Source organism: Chrysemys picta, chromosome 12 (assembly GCF_011386835.1).
Source record: "Chrysemys picta bellii isolate R12L10 chromosome 12, ASM1138683v2, whole genome shotgun sequence".
NCBI lineage: Eukaryota > Metazoa > Chordata > Testudines > Emydidae > Chrysemys > Chrysemys picta.
The window spans coordinates 44223570-44245707 of NC_088802.1; the positions used below are offsets into that span (position 1 = coordinate 44223570).

A 22138-nucleotide genomic window follows, 5' to 3' on the forward strand; every position below is an offset into this window, starting at 1 on the left:
AGGATATTTGCTTTTTTTTTTTTTGCAACAGTGTTACACTGCTGACTCATATTTAGCTTGTGATCCACTATGATCTTGTTTTAGGCCTCATGATGTAAGTACCATACTCAGTTACTGTTCATGCTTTTGGGGCATGATTAGACATTCCATTAAGAAAACAGGATGCAGGAGTTCAAAAAACAGGCCTGATTATGAAGAAAATATAAACAGAAGTTTAAAAATGGGTGACGTGACACTCCCTCCCAAAATAACCCAACCACAAAGAGCAGAGTGAGCAGCATCTACTCCTCTCAGAAGGAAGCGAAGCGGTCAAAAACAGGAACTCAAACTAAAATTAAATAATTGTCCATAAGGGGTCATGCTTTTACTGTAGCCTATTAGAGGAGAAAGGTGGTCCTGGCTGGCCTAGTACCACACAGAAAACTCAACTTATTGCAGAGCGCGTTACTTTCCATTTAGCCTTCTGCTGCTCCGAGAAGGAACCAGGACAATGAGAATTTTCCCTGGCTGGGGCTGGATTGTTTTCCCAGGTGAGAAGGAGTTCTTTAGAGGTCAGTGGAATGAGGGCAGAGGCCTAAGAATCCTGCTACGGGATTTTTGTCATCAATAGCGGTGGGAGGAGGATATTACTAGGAAGGGACTGTTGGAACAAAGGCAACGGTTTCAAACCTGCGTACCCAAATTTAAACCTGCATTTAGATGCCTAATTTTAGACACACAAGTTTGAACATTTTGGCTAAAGAATAAATTCCCAGAAGCAGTCTCCAGGTAGGAACCCAAACTGGAGAACTCCACTGGGAAACAGTTTTTAATCTAAGAGCTGAAGCATTAAGGGAAAGTTTTCAATACTGCTACAGTAACTTTGCAAATGAGACTCTGGCTGCTAAGTGACTTAATCAAAGTGCCGAAGTCTCATTGAAAGTCAACGGGACTTAGGCACCTAGTGGGGTTTACAAAAAACACATGAGCAGCCTAAGCACCTAGAGTCACATTAGGTACTTTTGTAAACCCCACTAGCTTTACTTGCTGAAAAAGCTTTGGAAAATCTGCCCTTTGATCTGCTGTAGATAGGGTAGCATTTTTGAAAGTGATCTAAGTGGTTTGGAAACATTCAGGTACCATAGAATGTTAATACTTGCCTGCCAACGATCTTCGAATATTTCCATGCGTGCCTGCTGCTGAAAGGTCAGGAGGTTTGAACTGTGGCATTAACACCTCTCCCCTACTCTAAGCTTCATGCACTTTGCTGAGCTGATAATCTATTGTTAGCAATATGACTGATGGCAGTTCTGTCCCTCATGCGTACAACCAGTGTGCATATGCACCTTGGGATATACCGTTAGAAAAATTACTTTGGGGGTATTAGGTCTACTCACCTGCTGATATATCTGTTTGGTCATAAAAGAAACGTTTGCTGCAACATGCCTGCAGTCTAGCACAATGATAAGAAGGACTGGAAAATTGTTAGAGGACAGAAAGGCATTTCCCTTGATTATAAATGAACATGCTCATTTCTGTGAAAGTACTTCGGTTGAGGAGTATTGCTTTTGGGTACAGAATTGGCTAGGAATTGGATTTGGAGATTAGCTTGGGTAACAGTCTTCGGGGGTAGTTAGCGAGTCGCCTTCCAAATTGGTCTGTGCGGATGTTTGCGAATTCAGCCCAAGGTTATCTAAAGTCACTAGTGATGTTGAGTACCTCGAAGGCCCCCATGCCCCCCTGCAGCAATTGTGAGGCATGAGTGCTCAGCACTTTTTGAAAATTCAGAACTCTTCAAAGAGGTTGCAAACAGGGTACTCAAAAATCATGACTCTTTTGTGAACTCTTGGCCTTTAGTGAGAAGACACAGGTTTCTTGACGCTCACGGTTGGGTGTCCTACAGACGCCAGGAGTATACAAGTAGATGTTTAAAAATTGTCTATTTGTTTCTTATTCATTTTATCTTCTGTGCAACATGGATGTAAGAAAGCCCTGCTGAACAGCCTGGTTCCCCTCCTCCTATCACCTGTCCTGGTGGCTGTGTAGTAATGGAATTTCCTCTCCACATTCAGACCTGTCACAACTGTAGAAACACTTCAGACTCACAGCAATATGATCCTGAAGGGAAGAAGTGTCCCCCTCCCCTCTCTAGGTTTCTAATACCGCACAGTGAAGGAATTGAAAGGAGTTTGGTAGGTAGGTGGCTAGCCGAGTTCCTGGTGATTACTTTAATGCTGGTTGCAATCTTATTAATAATGATGTGTTAGGGTGCCTATAGCCTCGAAGAGGCATCTTTATATCATTTAAGGGTACGTCTATACTTACCCGCTGGTTCGGTGGCAAGCAATCAATCTTCTAGGATCGATTTATCGCGTCTTGTCTAGGCGCGATAAATCGATCCCGGAAGTGCTCGCCTTCGACGCCAGTAATCCTGCTCCACGAGAGGAGTAGGTGGAGTCGACGGGGGAGGCTGCCTGCCGCATGTTGACCCGTGGTAAGTACCTTTAAGTTCGAACTAAGATACTTTGACTTCAGCTACGTTATTCACGTAGCTGAAGTTGCGTATCTTAGTTCGAACTGGGGGCTTAGTGTGGACCGGCCCTATATCTAAATAAATAAAATGCTAGATAACGTCAGAGCATCTTGCAAATATTAGGTTAAAAGACGCACTGGTGTTTTTCCACTCCCGGCCATTGATTTTTTTTTTTTTTTAATAATAAAAGGTGCGGGAAAGTGGAGCCAAAGAGGCCAGAATGTTTGTGTCACTATCCTAGATGAGGGTGTGTGTGTGTGTTGGGAGATTTAACAGCACTTTGGAACTAAAAAGCGCAGGTTATTAGTTAATTTCAGAGAAGTTATTTAGGTAGGGCTGGAGGAGGAAGGTATTACAGACGATCAGGGCCAGCTCCAAGTTTTTTGCCGCCCCAAGAAAAAAAGTTTTCCCATGCCCCCGAGCCCCGCCCCAACTCCACCCCTTCCCCGCCCCATTCCAACCCCTTCCCCAAATCCCCAGCCCCACCTCCTCTCCCGGGCACGCCGCATTTCCCCTCCTACCCCTCCCTCCAGGCTGGGAGGGAGGGGACAGAAGCGGAGCGGCAGTGCACTCGGGGGAGAAGGTGGAGGTGAGCTGGGGGAGGGAGCAGTTCCTCTGACCCCCCGTTACTTCCTGCGGCCCTCTCCGCGCCCCTCACCTCCGCTCCGCCTGCTCCCCTGAGCGCGCCACCACCGCGCTGCTTCTCCCCCCTCCCTCCCAGGCTTGCCACGCAAATCAGCTGTTTTGCGGCAAGCCTGGGAGGGAGGGAGGGGGGAGAAGCGGAGCGGCAGCACGCTAGGGGGAGCAGGCAGCAGTGGAGCGGAGGTGAGCTGTGGGGGGGGGGGGGAAGTGGTTCCTCTGCCCCCCCCCGGTTTACTTCCTGTGGCCCTCCCCGTGCTCCCCACTGCTACAGCTCACCTCCGCTCAGGGCCGGCTCCCGGCTTTTCGATCAAAAAAAAAATAAAAAACACAAGGAGCTGGAGTGCCGCCCCTTGGAAAGTGCTGCCCCAAGCACATGCATGGAGGGCTGGTGCCTAGAGCCAGCCCTGCAGACGATCCCATCTTCCCCACACAAGTGAGAAGAGAAGAAGAAAAAAAAAAACCCACCAAAAAAAAGGAAAACATTTAGTCTGTTTTTGGACAGCCAAGCCAATGTTTTCTTTTGATACAAGGGAATCTACACAAGATAGGAAGATACAGGTAACTAGTTCTGAACTGTCCGATTGTAAAGATGCAGACCGTACTACCAGCCAGTCAGACTGGTTCCTCATCCTGAGGCTATTTATAAATCTTCTCCGCTACCAAAACCAAAAATGATTAATTATTGGGCTGCTGGATGAGCGAGGTGCTAAAGGAGCGCTCAGGGAAGACCAGGCCATGGCAGAGAAGCTGAATGAATTCTTTGCATCAATCTTCACTGCAGAGGATGTGAGGGAGATTCCCACACCTGAGCCATTCTTTTTAGGTGACAAATCTGAGGAACTGTCCCAGATTGAGGTGTCATCGAGGAGGTTTTGGAAAATATTGATAAAATTAAACAGTAATATGTACCTTGGACCAGATGGTCTTCACCCAAGAGTTCTGAAGGAACTCAAATGTGAAGTTGCAGCTACCAACTGCGATATGTAACCTATAGCTTAAATCAGCCTCAGTAACAGATGACTGGTAGATAGCCAATATGACACCGATTTTTTAAAAACAGGCTCCAGAGCAATCCTGGGAATTACAGGCCAATAAGCCTAACTTCAGTACTAGGCAAATTGGTTGAAACTACAGTAAAGAACAGAATTAGACACATGAACACAATATGTTGGGGAAGAGTCACTACAGTTTTTGTAGAGGAAAATCATACCTCATCCTCCTTGAGTCAACAAGCGGATAAGGATGATCTAACAGATATAATGTACTTGGACTTTCAGAAAGCCTTTGACAAGGTGCTTCACCAAGGCCTCATAAGCAAAGTAGGCAGTCATGGGTTAAGAGGGAAGGTCCTCTTATGCATCCGTAACTGTTAAAAGATAGGAAAAAGGATAGGAACAAACATCTTTCACAGTGAAGACGGATCTGTACTGGGACTAGTGCTGTTCAACATAATCAGAAGTGATCTGGAAAAAGGAGTACACAGTGAGATGGCAAAGTTTGCAGGTGATATAAAATTATTCAGGATAGTTAAGTCCAAAGCATGCTGAAGAGCTATAAAGGGATCTCACAAAACTGGGTGACTGGGCAACAAAATAGCAGATGAAATTCAATGTTGACAAATGCAAAGTAATGCACATTGGAAAACAGAATCCCAATAGATTATATATTTATTTATTTTACATACACACACACACAACAATGGGGTCTAAAATAGCTGTTGCCACTCAAGAAAGATTTTGGAGTCATTGTGATAGTTCTCTGAAAACATCTGTTCAATGTGCAGCAGCAGTCAAAAAAACACCACAACAAAAAAACAGAACTAAATGTTAGGAACCGTTAGGAAAGGGATAGATAATAAGACAGACAATAACATAATGCTGCTATATGAATCCATGGTACTCTCACACTTTCAATACTGTTCGCAGGTCTGGTCACCCCATCTCAAAATGTATATTAGATTTGGAAAAAGGACAAAGAAGGGCAACAAAAATGATTAGGGAATAGCTTCCCTAAGATTGTGACTGTTCATTTTAGAAAGGAGGTGACTAAGGGGGGTGGATGTGACTAGGGATGTCTTATTTACTCCTTTATATAAACACAAGAACCTGGGGACACTTAATGAAATCAATAGATAGCAGTTTTAAGACAAACATAAGGAAGTTCTTCTTCACACAATGCACAGGTCAACCTGTGGAGCTCATTGCCAGGGGATGTGTGAAAGCCAAAAATATAACTGGGATCAAAATAAGAATTAGAGAAGTTATAGGTCCATCAATGGCTATTAACCAAGATGGTCAGAGATGCAACCCAATGCTTTAGGTGTCCCTAAATCTCTGACTGCCAGAAGCTGGCCAGAAGAGACCATAACGATTGTATAGTCTGACCTGCACATTGCAGGCCACAGAACCTCAGCCACCCACTCCTGTAATAGACCCATAACCTCTGGCTGAGTTACTAAGTTCTCAAATAATTGTTTAAAGACGTCCAGTTACACAGAATCCACCATTCACACTAGTTTAAACCTGCAAGTGATCCATGCCCCATGCTGCAGAGGAAGGCAAAAAAAAAAAAAACACCTCCAGGGTGTCTGCCAACCTGACCCAGGGGAAAATTCCTTCTCAACCTCAAATATAGTGATCAGTTAAACCCTGAGCATGTGAGCAAGAGCCAGTCAGACACCTGGGAAAGAATTGGCTGTAGTTACTCAGAGCCCTCCCCATCTAGTGTCCCATCTCCAGCCATTGGAGATATTTGCTAATAGCTGGCGCAGATCGGCTAGATGCTATTATAGGCAGTCTTGTCATCCCCGTCATAAGCTTATCAAGCTCAGTCGTGAAGCCAGTAAGGTGTTTTGCCCGCTCTACTCCCCGTGGAAGGCTGTTCAGAACTTCACTCCTCTGATGGTTAAAAACCTTCATCTAATTTCAAGCCTACACTTGTTGATGGCCAGTTTATATCCATCGATTCTGTTCGCTCCCTCTGAAGCATTTGGCATTGGCCACTGTCCAAAGACAGGATACGGAGCTAGATGGACCTTTGGTCTGACCCAGTATCGCCGTTCTTATGTTCTTATCCCCATTTCTTTCTGGATTTTTTTTTTTCGTAGGATGTTGGGCTTTGATTGGCCCTCAGGAGGCAAGTGGTCCCCTGGGCGGAGAGCTCACTGTACAGTGTTGGTATGGCAGAGGCTACGAGAATTATATTAAATACTGGTGCAGAGGAACAACTTGGACATCCTGCCTCATAGTTGTTACGACAGGGTCAGAGGCAATTGTGAAGCACGACAGAGTCTCCATCAAAGACATTCACACTTTCTGCACGTTCATAGTGACCATGAAAAACCTCACAGAGAAAGACTCCGGGACTTACTGGTGTGGGATAGACAAACTGGGATTGGATCTCATGTTCTCTGTGAAAGTGAATGTTCTTCCAGGTAAGTTCCTGCATGAGTCTTCTTTGATTGTTACTGCCTTAAGTCTGCACACAGACTTATACTGGAACAAGGGGTGTGAATTGTAACCAGATGTAATTACTGCAGTGCACGTTTGTATGTAGACCAGTCCGAAGATGCAGGGCCGGCTTTAGGCCAATTCCCCCGAATTGGGCCCCGCGCTTAAGAGGGCCCCGCGCCCAGTGGCAGGGTCGCCCAGAGTGGAGGGCAAGTGGCAGAGAATCCCTTCCCTGGCTAGAGGCACCTTTTTAATTTTTACTCACCTGGCGGCGCTCCAGGTCTTTGGCAGCGGGTCCTTCACTCGCTCGGGGTCTTTGGCGGCACTCTGGCGGCGGGTCCTTCAGTGCCGCCGAAGACCTGGAGCGAGTGAAGGACCCGCCACCAAAGGCTAGGAGCGCGGCCCGGTGAGTACAAGCCCCCGTGTTTTTTTTAACGTGGTGTTTTTTTTTTTTTAGTCATCCCTGTCGGGGCCCTGTCGAAAATGTTCGAATCGGGCCACGCACTTCCTAAAGCCGGCCCTGCAAAGATGTAAGCTAAACTGATAAAAACAATTTTAAACCTGGGGTCTAGGACTGCCCAAGCACAAGGTTGTACTAGTTGAACTAAATTGGTTTAAAGTCACGTGTAGTTAAATCAGTGCAACTTGTTTTTAGACCAGGCCTAAACTGAAGAGAAATGTACAAGGGATATAAACCCTCCTGCTTCAGGGCAAAAACCAACCACCAAATGAGGGGAGCTGGAAGAAGTGTCCCCTATGAGCAGATTATTCCCTAATTATGGGACTCTTGCCCCTTCCTCTAAAGTAGTGGCCACTGTCAGAGGCACATCAACATGGACCACTGGTTTGATCAAGTACGACAATTCCCATGTTCCAGTATAAATAAGTGCCAGAGACGGGTGTAGGAGAAAGAATACTGACTTGGGCTAGGATGGCGTGGGGAAGAAGAGGGGAGGCCAGAAACAGCCGGCAGAGAGAAAGCCTAGTAACAAAACAGAATGTTTAAGTTACACATGTGCAGCAGCAACTTGGCTGTGTCCGCCCTGAGCTGGGATATTTTTGCTGAAAGTCAAACTCTCGTTACAAGTTAATTGGAGCTTTGCGTGCATCATAGTCAGGCCGTTAATACTATATTTGTAAGGCGATGGGACAGGGCAGCGATCACTGCACAGGAAGCCAGGCTTCATCTTTCTAAATCTTTAATAGCTATTTGCAGTTTCAGTCCACAAGAAATAAACCAGGAGATCTAAGTAGAGCTACAGGGTTAAAACCAAAGCACCCCACATCGCTGCTATGTAAGAGCTAGGTATTATTAATAGGAGTCATCCAGCAAATGCATAAACAGGGTGTTCAATACCCTGAAGACAAAGGCAGGTATATACTCAATTAATATGAAGCCAAAATATTCAGCAAAAATCAGAAGACTGTTAACACAGCTAAGTCTGCCTGTTCACAGCTGTTCCTGCCTCACCACCCCCAGCACCAATGAGAGAGACAACAGTGCATGCTGCCTCCACTGAGTCTTCTTTCAGATGGACTGCCCCTGAAGTGGCTGAATCCAACTCCACGGTTCACAGCAGCGACCCTCCTGCAGGGTGAGTGTCCAGGCACATTCTAGAGGGGTCATGACCAGGATGTGGGCAGTCTGACCTAGTGGTCAGAGCAGGAGCCAGGCCAGGTCTGGATACCAGGAGACCTGTATCTGAGATAGGCCAGAGGGCAGACCAAGAGTCAGGTGTTACCAGAAGATCAGAGTCCAAGACAGACCGGAGGCCCAGGCTCACAGGGTGTGCCAGATCAGGATGTCAGAATCAGGTACCATAGCCGCTGACTTCTGCTCCCCCCAGCCCCGCCCTGACTCTACCCCTTCCATGAGGGCCCACCCCCTCCCTGCTCCTATTCCAACTTTTTTCCCCAAATCTCTGCCCCGGCCCCGCCTCTTCCCCCAAGCACGCCACATTCCCATTCCTCCCTCCCCCTCCCGGAGCGGCCTAACAGCTGTTTGGCAGTGGCCGGGCAGGAAGCACTGGGAGGTAGGTGGAGGAGCAGGGACGTGGCACATTCAAGGGAGGAGGTGGACGGGAGGGGAGCTCGGCTGCCGGTGGGTGCAGAGCACCCACTAATTTTCCCCCCCATGGGTGCTCCAGCCCTGGAGCACCCATGGAGTCGGTGCCTATGTCAGGTACCAGGAGCTGGTAGCCCAGGGGATGCGGGCCTAAGCATGGAAAAACCCAGTTGCACAGACCATTTCCTGTACCTCTGCTCAGTTTAAATAGAAGCAGGAACCAGTCAGGACCCTCTGAGTTTTCTCACTCAGATCCCAGGACTGGAGTCCTCGGTCAAAGTTCAGGTTTGTGTTCCGGTGGCACATTGGAACATACCGGCTGTTAAGAGTCCTGTGGACCAGGGTTCGAGACCAACAGCCCCTGCCAAAAGGGCACTGTGGGGGAGCCCATTTCATGGAACATTCTGGCACGGCCGTGGTTTCTACACTGCTCTCAGAGGGCAGGCACTCCCTGCAGAGGACACCCATAGTGCTGGAGGTTTAGAGACATGCTCAACTCCAAGAGCATCTGTCTACACTGGCAAGTTTCTGTGCAGTAAAGCAGCTTACTGCGGTGTAACTCCTGAGGTGTACACACTGCCAAGCCACTTAGTGTGCAGAAACTGCGCAGTTGCAGCACTGTTAAAAAAACAAAACAAAACCACCCCGACAAGAGGCGTAGAGCTTTCTGCACCGGGGCTACAGCTCCGCAGTGCCAGTGCTGCAATTGGCCTCCGGGAGGTGTCCCACAATGCCTGTTCTCGCCTCTCTGGTCATCGGTTTGAACTCTACTGCCCTGCCTTCAGGTGACCAACCACGAGTCCCACCTCTTAAATTCATGGGAATTTTGCAAGTCCCCTTCTTGTTTGCTCGGTGACACGTGCAGTGGTCTCAGTGCATCTTTCCAGGTGACCACAGCTGCTCCATGCACCAGGAGATCCCCCACTTGGAGCAATGCCAAGCTGTTGGACCTCAGCAGCATTTGTGGAGAGGAGGCTGTCCCAGTCCCAGCTGCAGTCCAGCCATAGGAATTATGATACCTACAGACAGATTTCACAATGCATGATAGATCTATTTTCCAGCCACACACAGGTCACACCAGCAAGCCTTTCTTGGCGTGGTAGAAACAAACTTTACTTTTAGGTTGGAAGCAACAAAATCAGAGACAGCTTTATTTAAGCAATTGCAAGGGAAGAATACAGCTGGCAGAGAGCATCTCTGCCTCAGTGTCTCCGAAGTACAAACAAAATCACACAAACATTTATACCTCTTGTGACGTGCATTAATTAAGGTTTTCTAGACCCGAGACAAAGCACACACATCACTGCCTGCCCGTTCCCATCTGAACCCAGCTCTGCCTCGCTGAGCATTAGGAATGTAAATGTAAAAAATTAACTGGCTGCTGAAGTCAAGGGACTAGCACTTAGACTGTACGGCGGGGAGTTAGGAGATCCAAATTCTGTTCCCAGCTCTTCCACTATCTCACTGTAGCACATTGGAGATAGTCACTAAACATCCATGCCTCAGTTTCTCTCTCTGCAAAATGGGGGTAATACTCACACATCTCAGCCAAAGGCAATGAGCTCTTTGATTAAAATGCTACCTAAACAAGTGCAAGTATCAAGCAGGGTAGAAACAGACTTTCTTTTCCTCTTGCTTTTAGTACAACAGACCCAGTCCTCCATATCCTGACACCATGCATCCTGCTGGTTCTGCTTTTGATTTTGCTCACTGTTGTACTGTTTAGAAGGATGACGCAGAGGAGAAACAAAGGTAAAAACAATCCCTTTCCCAAGTAATGAGTCACTTTACTCTTCACTCAGTGCGGCCTGCATATTCAGGTTCATTTCTCTGACCCGCAGTGCTCCTTCCACCAAACGTAACTGCAGAGAAACTGTCTCCAAATATATCACAAGCATCTAGTCACAGCCACTCCCACCCCAGCAACCCCTCACACAGAAAGGGCATGCGAAAATTGGAAGGCAGCCGGTCTACACAGAATCAAACCCCAATCCCAGTCATAGCATAGGCATCTAACACAGGCCAGCTGGATGGGTGGGCATGTTTATTTCTAAGAAGCCTGCAATTTTTTAAGTGCATACATGCCAATAGAAATCAAAAGAAAACAATTGAGAAACCCAGCAGTAGAAGGTCTCTCACTAACCTGATGGTGAATCACCAGCTCTTTGACAGCCACTGCTATAAAGGTTTTCTGTACCTCCAAAGCCCCAGGCTGGCTTGGGTTTTGCACTCTGGGAATTGCTGAACCTCTGACTTTATTAGCCACAGCTGGGCTAGGCAGGTTCTAATGGCCAGAAGCAAAGAGACCAATTCCCTCCCTCCTGGAACAACCTCTGTAAGACCTCCTTTTATTGGCTAACACTGATCTTTCCTCCTAGCTTCAATGACCTGCAGCTGGGCTTTAATGAGCCTCATACATGGGGGTAAAACCCTGCAGTTCTCTTTTACTAGCTCTGGCACACGGTAAGAAAACACTGCAGCTGTTTAGAAAGCAAAAGGAAAGTTAATAATTTCCCCCACCCCACTTGTATCACACACACACAAAGCAGAAGAGCCAGGGCTTGTCTACATGAGAAAGTTGCACCAGTTTAACTTCGCTTTCTCCTGGCAGGAAATGTCTTGTGTCCACACACAAACGGTCTTACATCAGTTTATCTTGCACCTTCTTTCAAAAAATTAAACCTCCATGGAAGCAACTTAACTATTTTGGTGGGGGTTATATCAGGGCAACCCCATTCCATGGTGCCCACAGCCATTCCGTTCGCCCTCCGACTGCTATCCCATGGTGTGTCATTCACACCCAAAGTGACTTACCTGGTTACCTGTTTGTACTCCATTATCCTGGAGTCACATTAACCACATGAGCCTGTTGGGTTTAAATGCTGCTGGCACATGCCCAAGATCTTCTATTTGCATCTCAAACTAGTTACAAGTACACAGAGCCTGAGGCCACCTTGTCGCAATGTCTCTCTGCCTTGCTGGTGGCAGCCGACTCTCCTTTGGCAACATAGCTGGCTCCCAAGAAATGCTCCCAAAGCCGGGCATAATGATCCCACCATGGGAAGCTGAGGCCAGTCAGACCAGTGTTAAACTCTCTGGCAAGTTTCTGCCCTGCTTAACTATGGGAAGTCCTCCTTGGGTAGTGTTGCCTGGCTCTGTCCTCTCCTTGCCAAACATATCCGCAGACTCCTAACCTCATGGTAGCAGGAAAGAGGGGCTGAGCTGTGGAGGAAGGGCAAACACACTAGAGCCAATGTTACCACTTTCCACATGCAGTGAAAAGCAGAGTGGATCTCGGGATCCAGAGACCTAGAACCACTTCTGTACTGGGAGGTTCACCTGGTTCATTTAGGTCAGTGGTTCTCAACCTGCGGCCCGCAGGCCACTTGCAGCCCAATCAGTACAGAGCTGCGGCCCATGTGACATCCTCAGGGTCAGACAGGTAATATTGGCTGCGGCCCACAATGGTAAATAGGCTGAGAACCACTGATTTAGGCCTACTGGGCTGAGTCCATGTTAGCACCACTGGGTCACCCAAGTTCAGTGGGTTACATAGGAACCCAGACAGTCCAGTGTTTACCAAACTCATTCTCAAAAAGCCCTTAGATGATGAAAATTGCTAAGTGTTACGCCTTTTCCGAGGAGAGCTTCATATACCTGGCACTGCATCGAGGTGCTCAGCTATGGGTGTGCCAAGGGACTTAGAAACACCTAGACACACCTAAAAATAGCTTGACTTCACCTTGATGCACTTCCTCTTTCTGGTTCTTTCAGCCCTTGAGGGAGCGCCTGGACAAAGAGAAAAGAACTTCCATCCCTATCGGCTGGTAAGGCAGACCCGAGGCAGATGCCTGAGTTTAGAATATTTCACACATTGCTCAAAAGCTGAAAAAGGCAATGTTCCAAGGATCGGTCACCTAGTGCTGATTATCAGCCCTCGAAAGGGGGCATCTGTCTCCCCTGTGCTGAAGTAACTGCAGATGTGACCCACACTAGCACAACGTGTGACTTTCTCCCCCTCTAGTGGCTGGTCCACATAAAAGAGTTTACTGCAACTACCACTTAGCAGAGTTACTACAGCGTAAGTGGTGGCGTTTTCAGTCTTTTAATGCTGAAAGTGTCAAATTCAACTCCACTGATGACTCTGTTTAGGAGTCATTATTCAAACACATTCAGCAAAGGTGCAGAGGAGAAACTGATGCCTCGCTTCTGTAGCCCTATAGCTCCCCAGTGTGGACCTTGGGAAGAAGGGACTTGGAGTTTTCTCTTTGTTCTGAACACTGTTTCAGGTACCTGGAAACACCCCGTCGTCCTTCGTTACCAGTGAACCTGCAGCCTCTTGTAAGGCAGCCATCTGCACACCCATGGAGGAGACACCGGACTCAGCAGCCGATGAGGCTGCCTATGAAAATGTCATTCATGAGACCCAGGTAGGAAGAAATCCCAATAGTTACCACTGTTAGCCGAGTGCTGCTGGAGAGCGTCAGTCACCAGCATGGGAATTCTTCATGAGACCAGAGCAGGGGATAAGGCTGGTCAGATGTTTTCCATCAACATTTTGGATTTTCAATAAAAGAATTCATAGCTAGATAGCATCTATGAAGTTTTGATTTTTCATCAGAAAACCAAATAGCCAAAAACTGGAACATTTTGCAGTTTGGGGCAGTTTTCAACTGGAATTGGTTTTGGGTTTTGTTGCTGAAAACAAAAGAAAATTGGTTTTTGGTTATTTGATTTTTTGATGACAAGTCCAAGTTTTCCATGGAAATGCCAAAAACATTTGAGTTTGTCCTACTTTTCCATAGAAAAGAGACATTTTCCCACTAGCTGATGGAGTAATTCAGTAATGAAGAGAATGTGTGGGCAAATTCTTCCCTCTGGCCTTTCCTGCACAGAGCCTTTTCCTCTGTCTTAAAGATCACCAGTCTCATCTAGTGGCAACAGCTAATGAACTCTACAGGAAAGTGCAACAGAATCAGTTGAGGTCATTTTTCGCCGGTGCCTGGAGCTGCTCCAAACTAATCTGCGTCCTCTGATTCATGGTGCTTTTGTTTCAGGCTTCGAGATCGACAGAAGAGGTTGCTCCTGGCACAGTGAAATTTCCAACCTCACATCAGCAGACCATCTATGCCAATATGACTCCAAACACACGCAGTAGGACATCCCCCTCTCGTCATCAAGGAAAGCGTGGGAAAAAAAATACTGGATGAAGCTCAATGCTCTTGGAACGTTTCCCCTCCTACTGTTGGAATTTTTAGCGCTTGTTCTCATTTCCCTGCAGTTACATAGAAGCTTTCCGATTCCTGTTCCTCCATTATTCTTCTTATGCCAGGTCCCCCTGTACTGACATGCTAGTGTTGCTGCTGATTGTGTCCCATTGCCAGCGAGACTGTTTTCACAGATTTACTTACCGCTCAGTGCTTCTCGTTCTTCACATCAACTTGAAACAGAACGTATTCCTGGGGGCTTCACCTTCTGGATGACTGGGAGCATTTCTAGAAAGACTTTGTATGGGTCTGCAGGTTTGGCACACTCCCCCTTTGTCCGCCATAATTTCCGCGCTTTAAAGTTAGACAATTGCTAATAAAAAGCTCTTTTCTCTCTTCCGGACTGAGTTCCTTGGAATGACTCAATAACAGGGTGCCAAGGACAACATGGGAAGGGGCTGATGTCAGATTGTATCTGTAACAAGTGATCCGCTCAATTCCTTCGGTGGTGTAGACATGCCCATAAAAGGTAGTCTGTGCTAAGCTGTATTTCCACTCTCCCAGGATTTGGAATCTCTTAGAGGTGTTTGTCTCTCTGCAGCCCACGCTCAGGGGTATCTGAATCCTGATCATTCATTACTAGCAAAATTTCCCAATGAACAGCTCATGCCAGTGAGACAGGAGAGTCCCACTGCGATGAACATGTGAAACGGGCTGCAGAAGTAGGAGAACAAAGAGCCAGATTCACAGATGGCATAAACAGCTGCAACTCTACTGAAATCATAGAAACAGAGTCAGCAGAGACGAGGTTACCCCCTGTAGCCTTTTATTCTATTTAATGTTAATTATGCTTCAGGGGGTTCAGCTCCGGCGGTTACAGTCTCAAGTTCAATAGCGTTATCTCTGTTTGTTCTGGACCTAGAGCCCATAGGAACACATGAAACCACAGATAATTGCAAGAGCATCTATCTTTTAGCAGTTTTATTAAAGTTACCAACAAAATCATAAATGTCGCAGCATATACAATTCCAAATGAAGATAGGTACCATGTACTAGTTATAACTACAGACATAATCACCTCCTCCTAGATGGTGTTAGAGCCTGTTGGCCCTCTCGTGGATTGATAATCTATACGGGAGTCATTTCTGCCGGAGTTTCTCATAGGAAGCTCAATTTTCCTGCTCTGGGCACCCTTTTTTATACTATGATTCTGTCTATTCCTACATTCTGTGCATGGACATGAAAGTGTCAGTCCTCTCTTTCTTATCGGTCTGTGTCCCCTAGAAACACAAGGAACCTTGAATTCTACAGACTGGGTAGGTACCACCTTTATCTTGTGGTTAAGGCACACATTGGAGACAAGATGTGTTGTTACAGCATTTTATAATTTAAATTGAATCTTTCCAGCTAGACTTTTGCAATATTACCAGTTTGTACCTCTTTTCCCAGAATCTTTCGGGTTATTTCTCGGTCATTGACTTATGCCATTATTTCTTAGCATAACTTCTTGGTAAGTTCAGTGGAGTTACACTTGCTTACACCAGGTATGAATTTGGCCCTGGGCTCTCCAACCCCCTGATAAGAACCTACATACCCTGGCCTGGGAAACAGAAATAGACACCTCCAGCAGACTTCATCCTCTGAGAACATTGAGGAAATAACTTCCCTTGACATGAGAAGAAAATCAGGCCCCTGGTGTGGGATACCTTTGCGCAAAGCTGGAAAATGAATCCTCCTTCTGCTGGTTATGATCCATTGCTAAGAACTAGCAAAGAGGCAGTTCATGAGCTGTAACGAAAACAACGACACCACCAGTGACTGGAGGAGAAACACTTCATGCTGGGAGCTTTTTGTTCATAGCCATCGTGGGGTGAGTCTGGTTCTAGGAATTCCTGATCAGGGCTATAGAGCAGCGAGGATGTCTCCCTATTCACACACAGACTCATCACAGTCCTATGTAAAGGTTTCGGTCAAATCATGGCCCTGCTAGTACACCAGAGGGGCATAAGGGGGTGTAACTTAGGTATCTGTGCAGGAGAGGAAGCAGATGCAGCCAAGCACAGGACAGGTAGAAGCTAAAGGTTGGGGAATGGGTGGATCATTGGCTCCACCTCCACAATGAACCTGGCAGTGTAGCTGAGCCGATTCACCACTGGAAGTTCTCTGCATCAGTTATAGATCTGGCGGTTTGCTCCATCCCTGAAACAGGGGGAGAACGGAAGGGACATTGTAACTTGGGCAGTAATGATCTGCCTCCCAGGGTGCTCCAGGGGCAATGCAACAACTCCCTGCCCCTTACTCTGCTCACAGGAAAGCTATAATTGAGCCCTTGGTGTTCAAGAGAAGACTGAGAACATTCCCATGGAGCGTGTCACACCGGAGTGGGAATGTTGGACGCTCTCACCTTGTCTGTCTGGCACCATCTCCCTGTGGCTCCTCCTGTCGCGTACGCTCATCCAGATCACAGCACAGACTATGCACAGGAAGAGGAGAACTTTCAATAAGCCCAGGAGCAGGAAATAGATGATGATGGGTTGGAATCTATGCAGTGGAAATACAATAGAAACTCTAAAACTCTGTAAATGTGACCAAACTCCTCCCAATAAAACATTCTGGGGCTGCTCCCAGACTGAAGATACGCACAGAATTTCATTGTAGAAGATGCAACACACAGAGGCTCAGCACCCTGCCCTTATGGGGAACCACAGCACCTACTTGGGGATTCATTCATCCTGTTGTACAGTCTGATGTGACTGGACCCAGACAGTCCCTGTCCAGTGCTACTCTGCATCTAGAATTGCCATTTTCCTATATATGAATCCAGCTTCACTGGACCTCCAGGTTCTTGCTGATAAAAGCAACATTCGTTTTTCTGTGGGGCGTTATCACCATGAGGTCACTATTTGTTGTGCCTCTGGAGATGGCTCTTGCTAGGGCACCGGGAGAAGTGACCAGAGCGACATGGGACAGGAGTAATGGCACTCACCGGGGAGGAGCGATGTATGCAGTAGGAGAGAACCTTGATTCAGTCTTTGTTGGAGGAGGCGAATCTGGCTGCTTTGTTGCATGTGGTGTCCTTGCAGTCGGGTTTGGGGAAGGAACAGCTGTAGAGAAAACCAGAGATCCAGTGTACTCCACAAATCAACCCAACCTGAGATGTTTGGCATAAGTTTGTTCATTAATGAATCTGTTGCTCTCCCAGAACCTCACACTTAATCCTGGCCCACATCCCAGTCCAAGCTTTTCTCAGCCACCAACCCCTCCACACATATACCCCCAAATAATGACGTCGACCTCTGCAAAGAACTTGGCTATCTCAAAAGTCTGCTTCCAATGGACTGTAGCGCTCCTCAAGAAGTTCTACAATTTATTTACAACAATCAGCTTCATGGCAACTTCCCACACAGTTGGATAGCGCTCAGGATCTTGTTAACTATGTCCATATCTGTGGCGAGCAGTGAACGGAGCTTCTGGAAGTTGAAGCTCATAAAAACATATTTGCGATCGACCATGGGAGATGACAGGCTATCTTCACTGGCCATCCTTTGTATCAAGAATGCTGTGGCTCAAAATATAGACCTGTCCCAAGCAATATCAGAGTTTGCAGCAGCGAAGGCACGCAGGGTTTTGCCTTCTGAATCTTAGAATCTTGGTGAACAACATTTTTTAGTTGTTATTCATTAGTTTAGTGTTTAATTTAATGTTTAGTTTATGTGTCTCTTAGCTATAGTGTTATTTTTATGACTTACATAGTTCATTATTTGAATAGAATTGAATGCAATTGAATCAAATTTTGTAGCATTTCCTCTTTTGTATTTCTCTTAGTAAAAACTTTTGAGATTGCAGCTTTATTTCTGAAATTTCCACTAACACTACTGCATACTCCAACTCAAAGGGCATCAAGGGCTGCAGTCTCCCGACGGCCGGCCCTGCTGCGGCTGGCCTGTGCTAGCTGACTCAGGCCAAAGAGCGCGGCTACGGGGCTATGTCATTGCGGGATAGACATGTGGGCTCAAGCTGCAGCCTGAGCTCTGGGACCCTCCCACCTTGCAGGGTCCTAGAAGCCTGGCTCCGGCTCCAGCCCAAGCCTGAACGCCTCCACTGCAGTTACACAGACCCTTAGCCTGAGCCCTGCGAGCCCAAGTCAGCTGGCACAGGCCAGCCACAGGTTTTTCATTGCAGTGGAGACCAGTGGCTCTCAACCCATGGCCCGCAGGCAGCTTGTGGTCCAATCAGCACACAGCTGTGGCCCATGTGACATCCTCAGGGCCATACAGATAGTGTATATATTGTGTGGATGTGGCCCACATAACACACAGAGAGCTGCATATGCGGCCCACAATGGTAAATAGGTTGAGAACCACTGGTGTAGACATATCCACTGAGGCTTCAGCTACCTGTGTGTCTACAGCACTTATTATTTCTATATGGCAGCAGGGATATGGTCGCCTCCGCCTCCCCCCCCCCCCCCCCCCGGGAATTCAAAAATCATCTATAGGTCTCAGCACCCATGAGATTGGCTTTAAAACCTCAAGAGTTTGTTTATTTAAAAATGACTCTTTGGGTTCATTTTTTATCTTCCATTTTTTGAAATCTGAGGGCGCACTTGGGTCACCTATACAAATTTTTCTCTGCTGCAGGGTGGGCTGGAAACGTATCATTTCTTTTTCTAAGGAAAGCTGAGATTCTCCAATCATCCCAAGAATCCAGGAACTGGGGCTTTAAGCAAAGCAGCGAATGTTGTGAGACTTGCACTAAAACCATGAGAGTTGGTAACATTGGGGCAGCCGAATGGAGCTGGTGGGGGCTGTGCAGACGGGGAGGTCAGCATGGAGGTGGTGGGGGGCAGGGTTGAAAGAAGAGTGGAGCTCCTGTGGGCAAAATAGGGAGAAGGAGCAGATTCCCTATTCCCCCCTCCCCCAGCATCATGATTCAACGTGGGGTTACTGGAGGTGCTGGGGGTGTGTGGTACTAGGAACCCTAGTGGAGCACATGGTGGAGATGAGGCTAGGAAGGAAAGGCTGGAGGGCATAAGGGGAAAATATGGAAACTGCAAGGGAGAAGGAGAAGAGGGAAAGTCTCCAAGTATGAAGACTGGACTATACTATGCGCCTCACTCACCCCCCATTTACTGTCTCTCTTTTCTAGAGGTGTGTGTGTGTGAGAGGGAGAATTGATTAAAGTAACTGAGTCTAATTGGACAAGTGAAATGGCTCAGATAAAGTCACAGGTTTGAAGGCAAAATCATGAACTCAGCTGGAAGGAGCAGAAATCACCCCAGCGAAGGGCAGCTGCGTCGTCTCCCCAAATGCCCCTTTCTCACTAAGCTTTTTTCAATCTTTTCTTTAAAATGCCTCAAAAAAAAATTGCCTCCCTTCGGGACAGTCACATTTCCTGCTGGACTTTGCAGAGCCTTCAGCTTTTCTGAAACTTGAAACATTTATTTCTCTCATTTGGGGTCTCATTGCCTGTTCTCTGTTCTCTCCCCCTGTCCCTGTTATACAGTCTATAAACCAGAAGGTGGAAATGAACAAGAAAGAGAGTACGTGTAACCAATGAGCTGCTGGGGTAGCCTTTGAGACCTTATCCACTTGGTTCCCAAGAACTCAGCTTGACTCTGAAGGCATCACTGAGGTTCCTTTGATTGTATGCCAATAAATTATACTTGAGTTGATCAGGCTCAAGTGTAGAGGGTGGGTGCAGGGTATACCACACATCCAATGTACATAATCATGAATCAGCTTCTAGACATGCTTACACTTAATACTACTGGTTAATAGATCAGATCACACACACTATGACTGGTCCACTAATTTTTGTAGCCAATCCCTGTCTAGATCATGAGCTGTTCACATGCTGCAAGCAATCACATGTTGCTTACTATCCTATTCTCTCTTTTCTACTAGCTACATCTTTTACATATTTACAAGGCTATTGTCAATTCATACTTTGTTCATTGGTTCATGTTCTTGCTCAGAACAGACTGACATGGACGACAGTTCAATGTGTGACAATTTTGGTCCCTGTAATGTTCCAGTAATTTAATGTAAAATATTGTATGTATTTATTTACTTATCTAAAACTCCCTCCTGAAAGAAACTAATATAACAGCTGTTCTAAGGTAAGAAGTAGGCTATTTTGAATTAACTTAACTATATTTTACATGTTTGAAGACTGAAATGTAACCACAGAATGGCTTTACGTTAACTAAAAGGCAAGTTTAGTATAGTGTTAATACCCTCGATGCCATAATTGTGATCATCTTATTTTAAATTAGGAAAAAGACTTGTATACAGGGGCCCCACAAAATCTCATAGCCCCGGGCCCACAGGAGAGTTAATCCAGCCCTGGCTCCAGGTTGCCATCAGCAGATCAGAGCAGAGACTCACCTGGGAGAACAGTCAAGTTAACAAGGGAATAAGGATCATCTCCACCTTTTATATTTATTCCACACCAGTAGATCCCAGCATCTTCCAGAGTCAGGTTCTCCGTGGTCACAGTGAATGTGCTCGTGCTGTGACTGTCTGTGATGGAGACTCTGCCCCGTTTCACCTTGACCTCTGACCTTTCAGTCTCAACAACTTTGGAGCAGCTGTTCCACTGTGCTCCCCTGCACCAGTATTTCGGAGATCCCTGAGCTGTTTTACCGTAGTGACACGGTACGGACACCGTGCCCCCCGGGGGCCCGCTCACCTCCCTAGGGGCAGTCAGTGCCGGGGCAGCCAGGGCAGAGAAATAGCCTGAAAAACAAAGCAAATCTCAACACCCTGCTCCACGCCCCCAGGAGTGAGGGATATGGGACAGCAGCCCCGAATCCCAAGGGCCTCATTCCCTGTGTCATGCTGAATACATGCCGTTCCATGCAATGCACTGGATGGCAGGATGCCAAGCAAGTACTCCCCAAGCCCTGCTAATAAGCATTTCTCAGGTCTCATGTGGCTCCTGCGGGGTTATGCACATGACGCCTAGCAGCATTACTGCTGAGTTACACAGCGTAAATCCCCAGCTGGAGAGCGGGAGATGCCCCCTTAGGTTCTCTCCACTCTGAAGTTGAGAGAGAGCAGGAAGGGGAGAGAAACTCCAGTGTGGGGTGACTGACCTTCCGGGCAAAGTGGTTCTGGTGTGAATGGAGGAATAAAAACCTCTTACCTGGAAGGAGAAGAATCACCCTGGTGAAGGGCACCTGCAACATCCCCATAACTGCCCCTTTCGCCCTTAATCTGTTTCACGTCTTTTCTCTAACTGGCACCGAAAAGCAAAATCTGCTTCCCCCAGGGACCGCAACCTTCCCTCTGAAGGCTGCCTTGTCAGTGATACCCAAACACTTCTGCTTCCTTTTTCTTATCTGATGCCTCATTTCCTTTTGCTCTGTTCCCCCCGCCCCCATTTACAAGCAAGAAGGCAGAGAGGAAAGGAGGGGTGTCAGTGGCAAGTGGAGCGGCGAACAGCAGAGGCTAACAGAGGGAGTTTGCCTGGGGAGAGCTCACTGAGGCTTTCATCTGCAGGTTTCTCTGAGTAGTTCCTGCAACAGTTGAGGAAGCTCTTAAGAGGACGGTGATATGGAAGGTGAGCGATCAGCTGTTGTAACCTGCACAGGTTGTGCCATGTTTGTCTTTCTTCCACAGGACAGAAGCGACTTTGTCTGTGCAAAGTGCAATCTGGTCTCCATATTGGAAGAGAAAGTTTGAGGGCTGAAGAAACGAATATCGACTCTGCGTTGCATAAGGGAAAATGAAGATTTCCTGGACAGACGTCAGGAGATGCTTCTATGGCCACAATGTTCTGAAGATTCAGAGCAGGCGCAGCAGGGACAGAAGGATTGTGAAGAGTTTGGCAGCATGTGACCTTCAGAAGGAGAAAGAGGAACGTCCATGCACCAGCAATGGAGATACAGGTGAGCAATCGTTTCCATGTTCTCTCTACAGGTACTAATGTGGAGAGTGGACTAGATGACCCATCTGAGGGAAGGGAGCAGAAGGAGACTCCACCGATTGGAAGGCAAAAGATGCACTGTCCTAGGGATGGGGGTTCCACGACCACCACTCCCAAGAGGAGGAGGAGGGTGGTGGTGGTCGGGGACTCCCTCCTCAGGGGGACTGAGTCATCTATCTGCCGCCCTGACCGGGAAAACCGAGAGGTCTGCTGCTTGCCAGGAGCTAGGATACACGATGTGACGGAGAGACTGCCGAGACTTATCAAGCCCTCGGATTGCTACCCCTTCCTGCTTCTCCACGTGGGCACCAATGATACTGCCAAGAATGAC

At 47.2% G+C, this 22138-nt stretch overlaps 2 protein-coding genes across 2 annotated transcripts; one reads left to right on the top strand and one right to left on the bottom strand.

The window, feature by feature from the left end:
* The first annotated feature begins 329 nt into the window (after positions 1 to 329).
* On the top strand, positions 330 to 16091 carry LOC101950700 (CMRF35-like molecule 7). The gene is made up of 7 exons (XM_065563466.1): positions 330 to 530; positions 6261 to 6587; positions 8060 to 8198; positions 10311 to 10420; positions 12443 to 12495; positions 12958 to 13098; positions 13726 to 16091. Exons 1-7 carry the CDS (start codon positions 491 to 493, stop codon positions 13876 to 13878), a joined length of 963 nt encoding a protein of 320 aa, XP_065419538.1. The 5' UTR covers positions 330 to 490; the 3' UTR covers positions 13879 to 16091.
* A 12-nt stretch (positions 16092 to 16103) lies between these two features.
* Positions 16104 to 21585, bottom strand: LOC112061745 (CMRF35-like molecule 5). The gene is made up of 4 exons (XM_065563473.1): positions 21025 to 21585; positions 20265 to 20615; positions 16862 to 16979; positions 16104 to 16416 (listed from the first exon to the last, which is right to left on the bottom strand). Exons 1-4 carry the CDS (start codon positions 21071 to 21073, stop codon positions 16212 to 16214), a joined length of 723 nt encoding a protein of 240 aa, XP_065419545.1. The 5' UTR covers positions 21074 to 21585; the 3' UTR covers positions 16104 to 16211.
* Positions 21586 to 22138: the final 553 nt, after the last annotated feature.

Bases quoted from the DNA above. Each gene is read 5' to 3' on its own strand.
- LOC101950700 (XM_065563466.1), top strand. From the start codon at position 491: ATGAGAATTTTCCCTGGCTGGGGCTGGATTGTTTTCCCAG. The intron at 6,588-8,059 runs GTAAGTTCCTGC...GCCTGTTCACAG, and splicing joins GAAAGTGAATGTTCTTCCAG to CTGTTCCTGCCTCACCACCC. The intron at 13,099-13,725 runs GTAGGAAGAAAT...CTTTTGTTTCAG, and splicing joins ATGTCATTCATGAGACCCAG to GCTTCGAGATCGACAGAAGA.
- LOC112061745 (XM_065563473.1), bottom strand. From the start codon at position 21,073: ATGGGGATGTTGCAGGTGCCCTTCACCAGGGTGATTCTTCTCCTTCCA. The intron at 16,980-20,264 runs GTGAGTCTCTGC...TTTTCTCTACAG, and splicing joins TAACTTGACTGTTCTCCCAG to CTGTTCCTTCCCCAAACCCG. The intron at 16,417-16,861 runs GTGAGTGCCATT...TCCACTGCATAG, and splicing joins GCATACATCGCTCCTCCCCG to ATTCCAACCCATCATCATCT.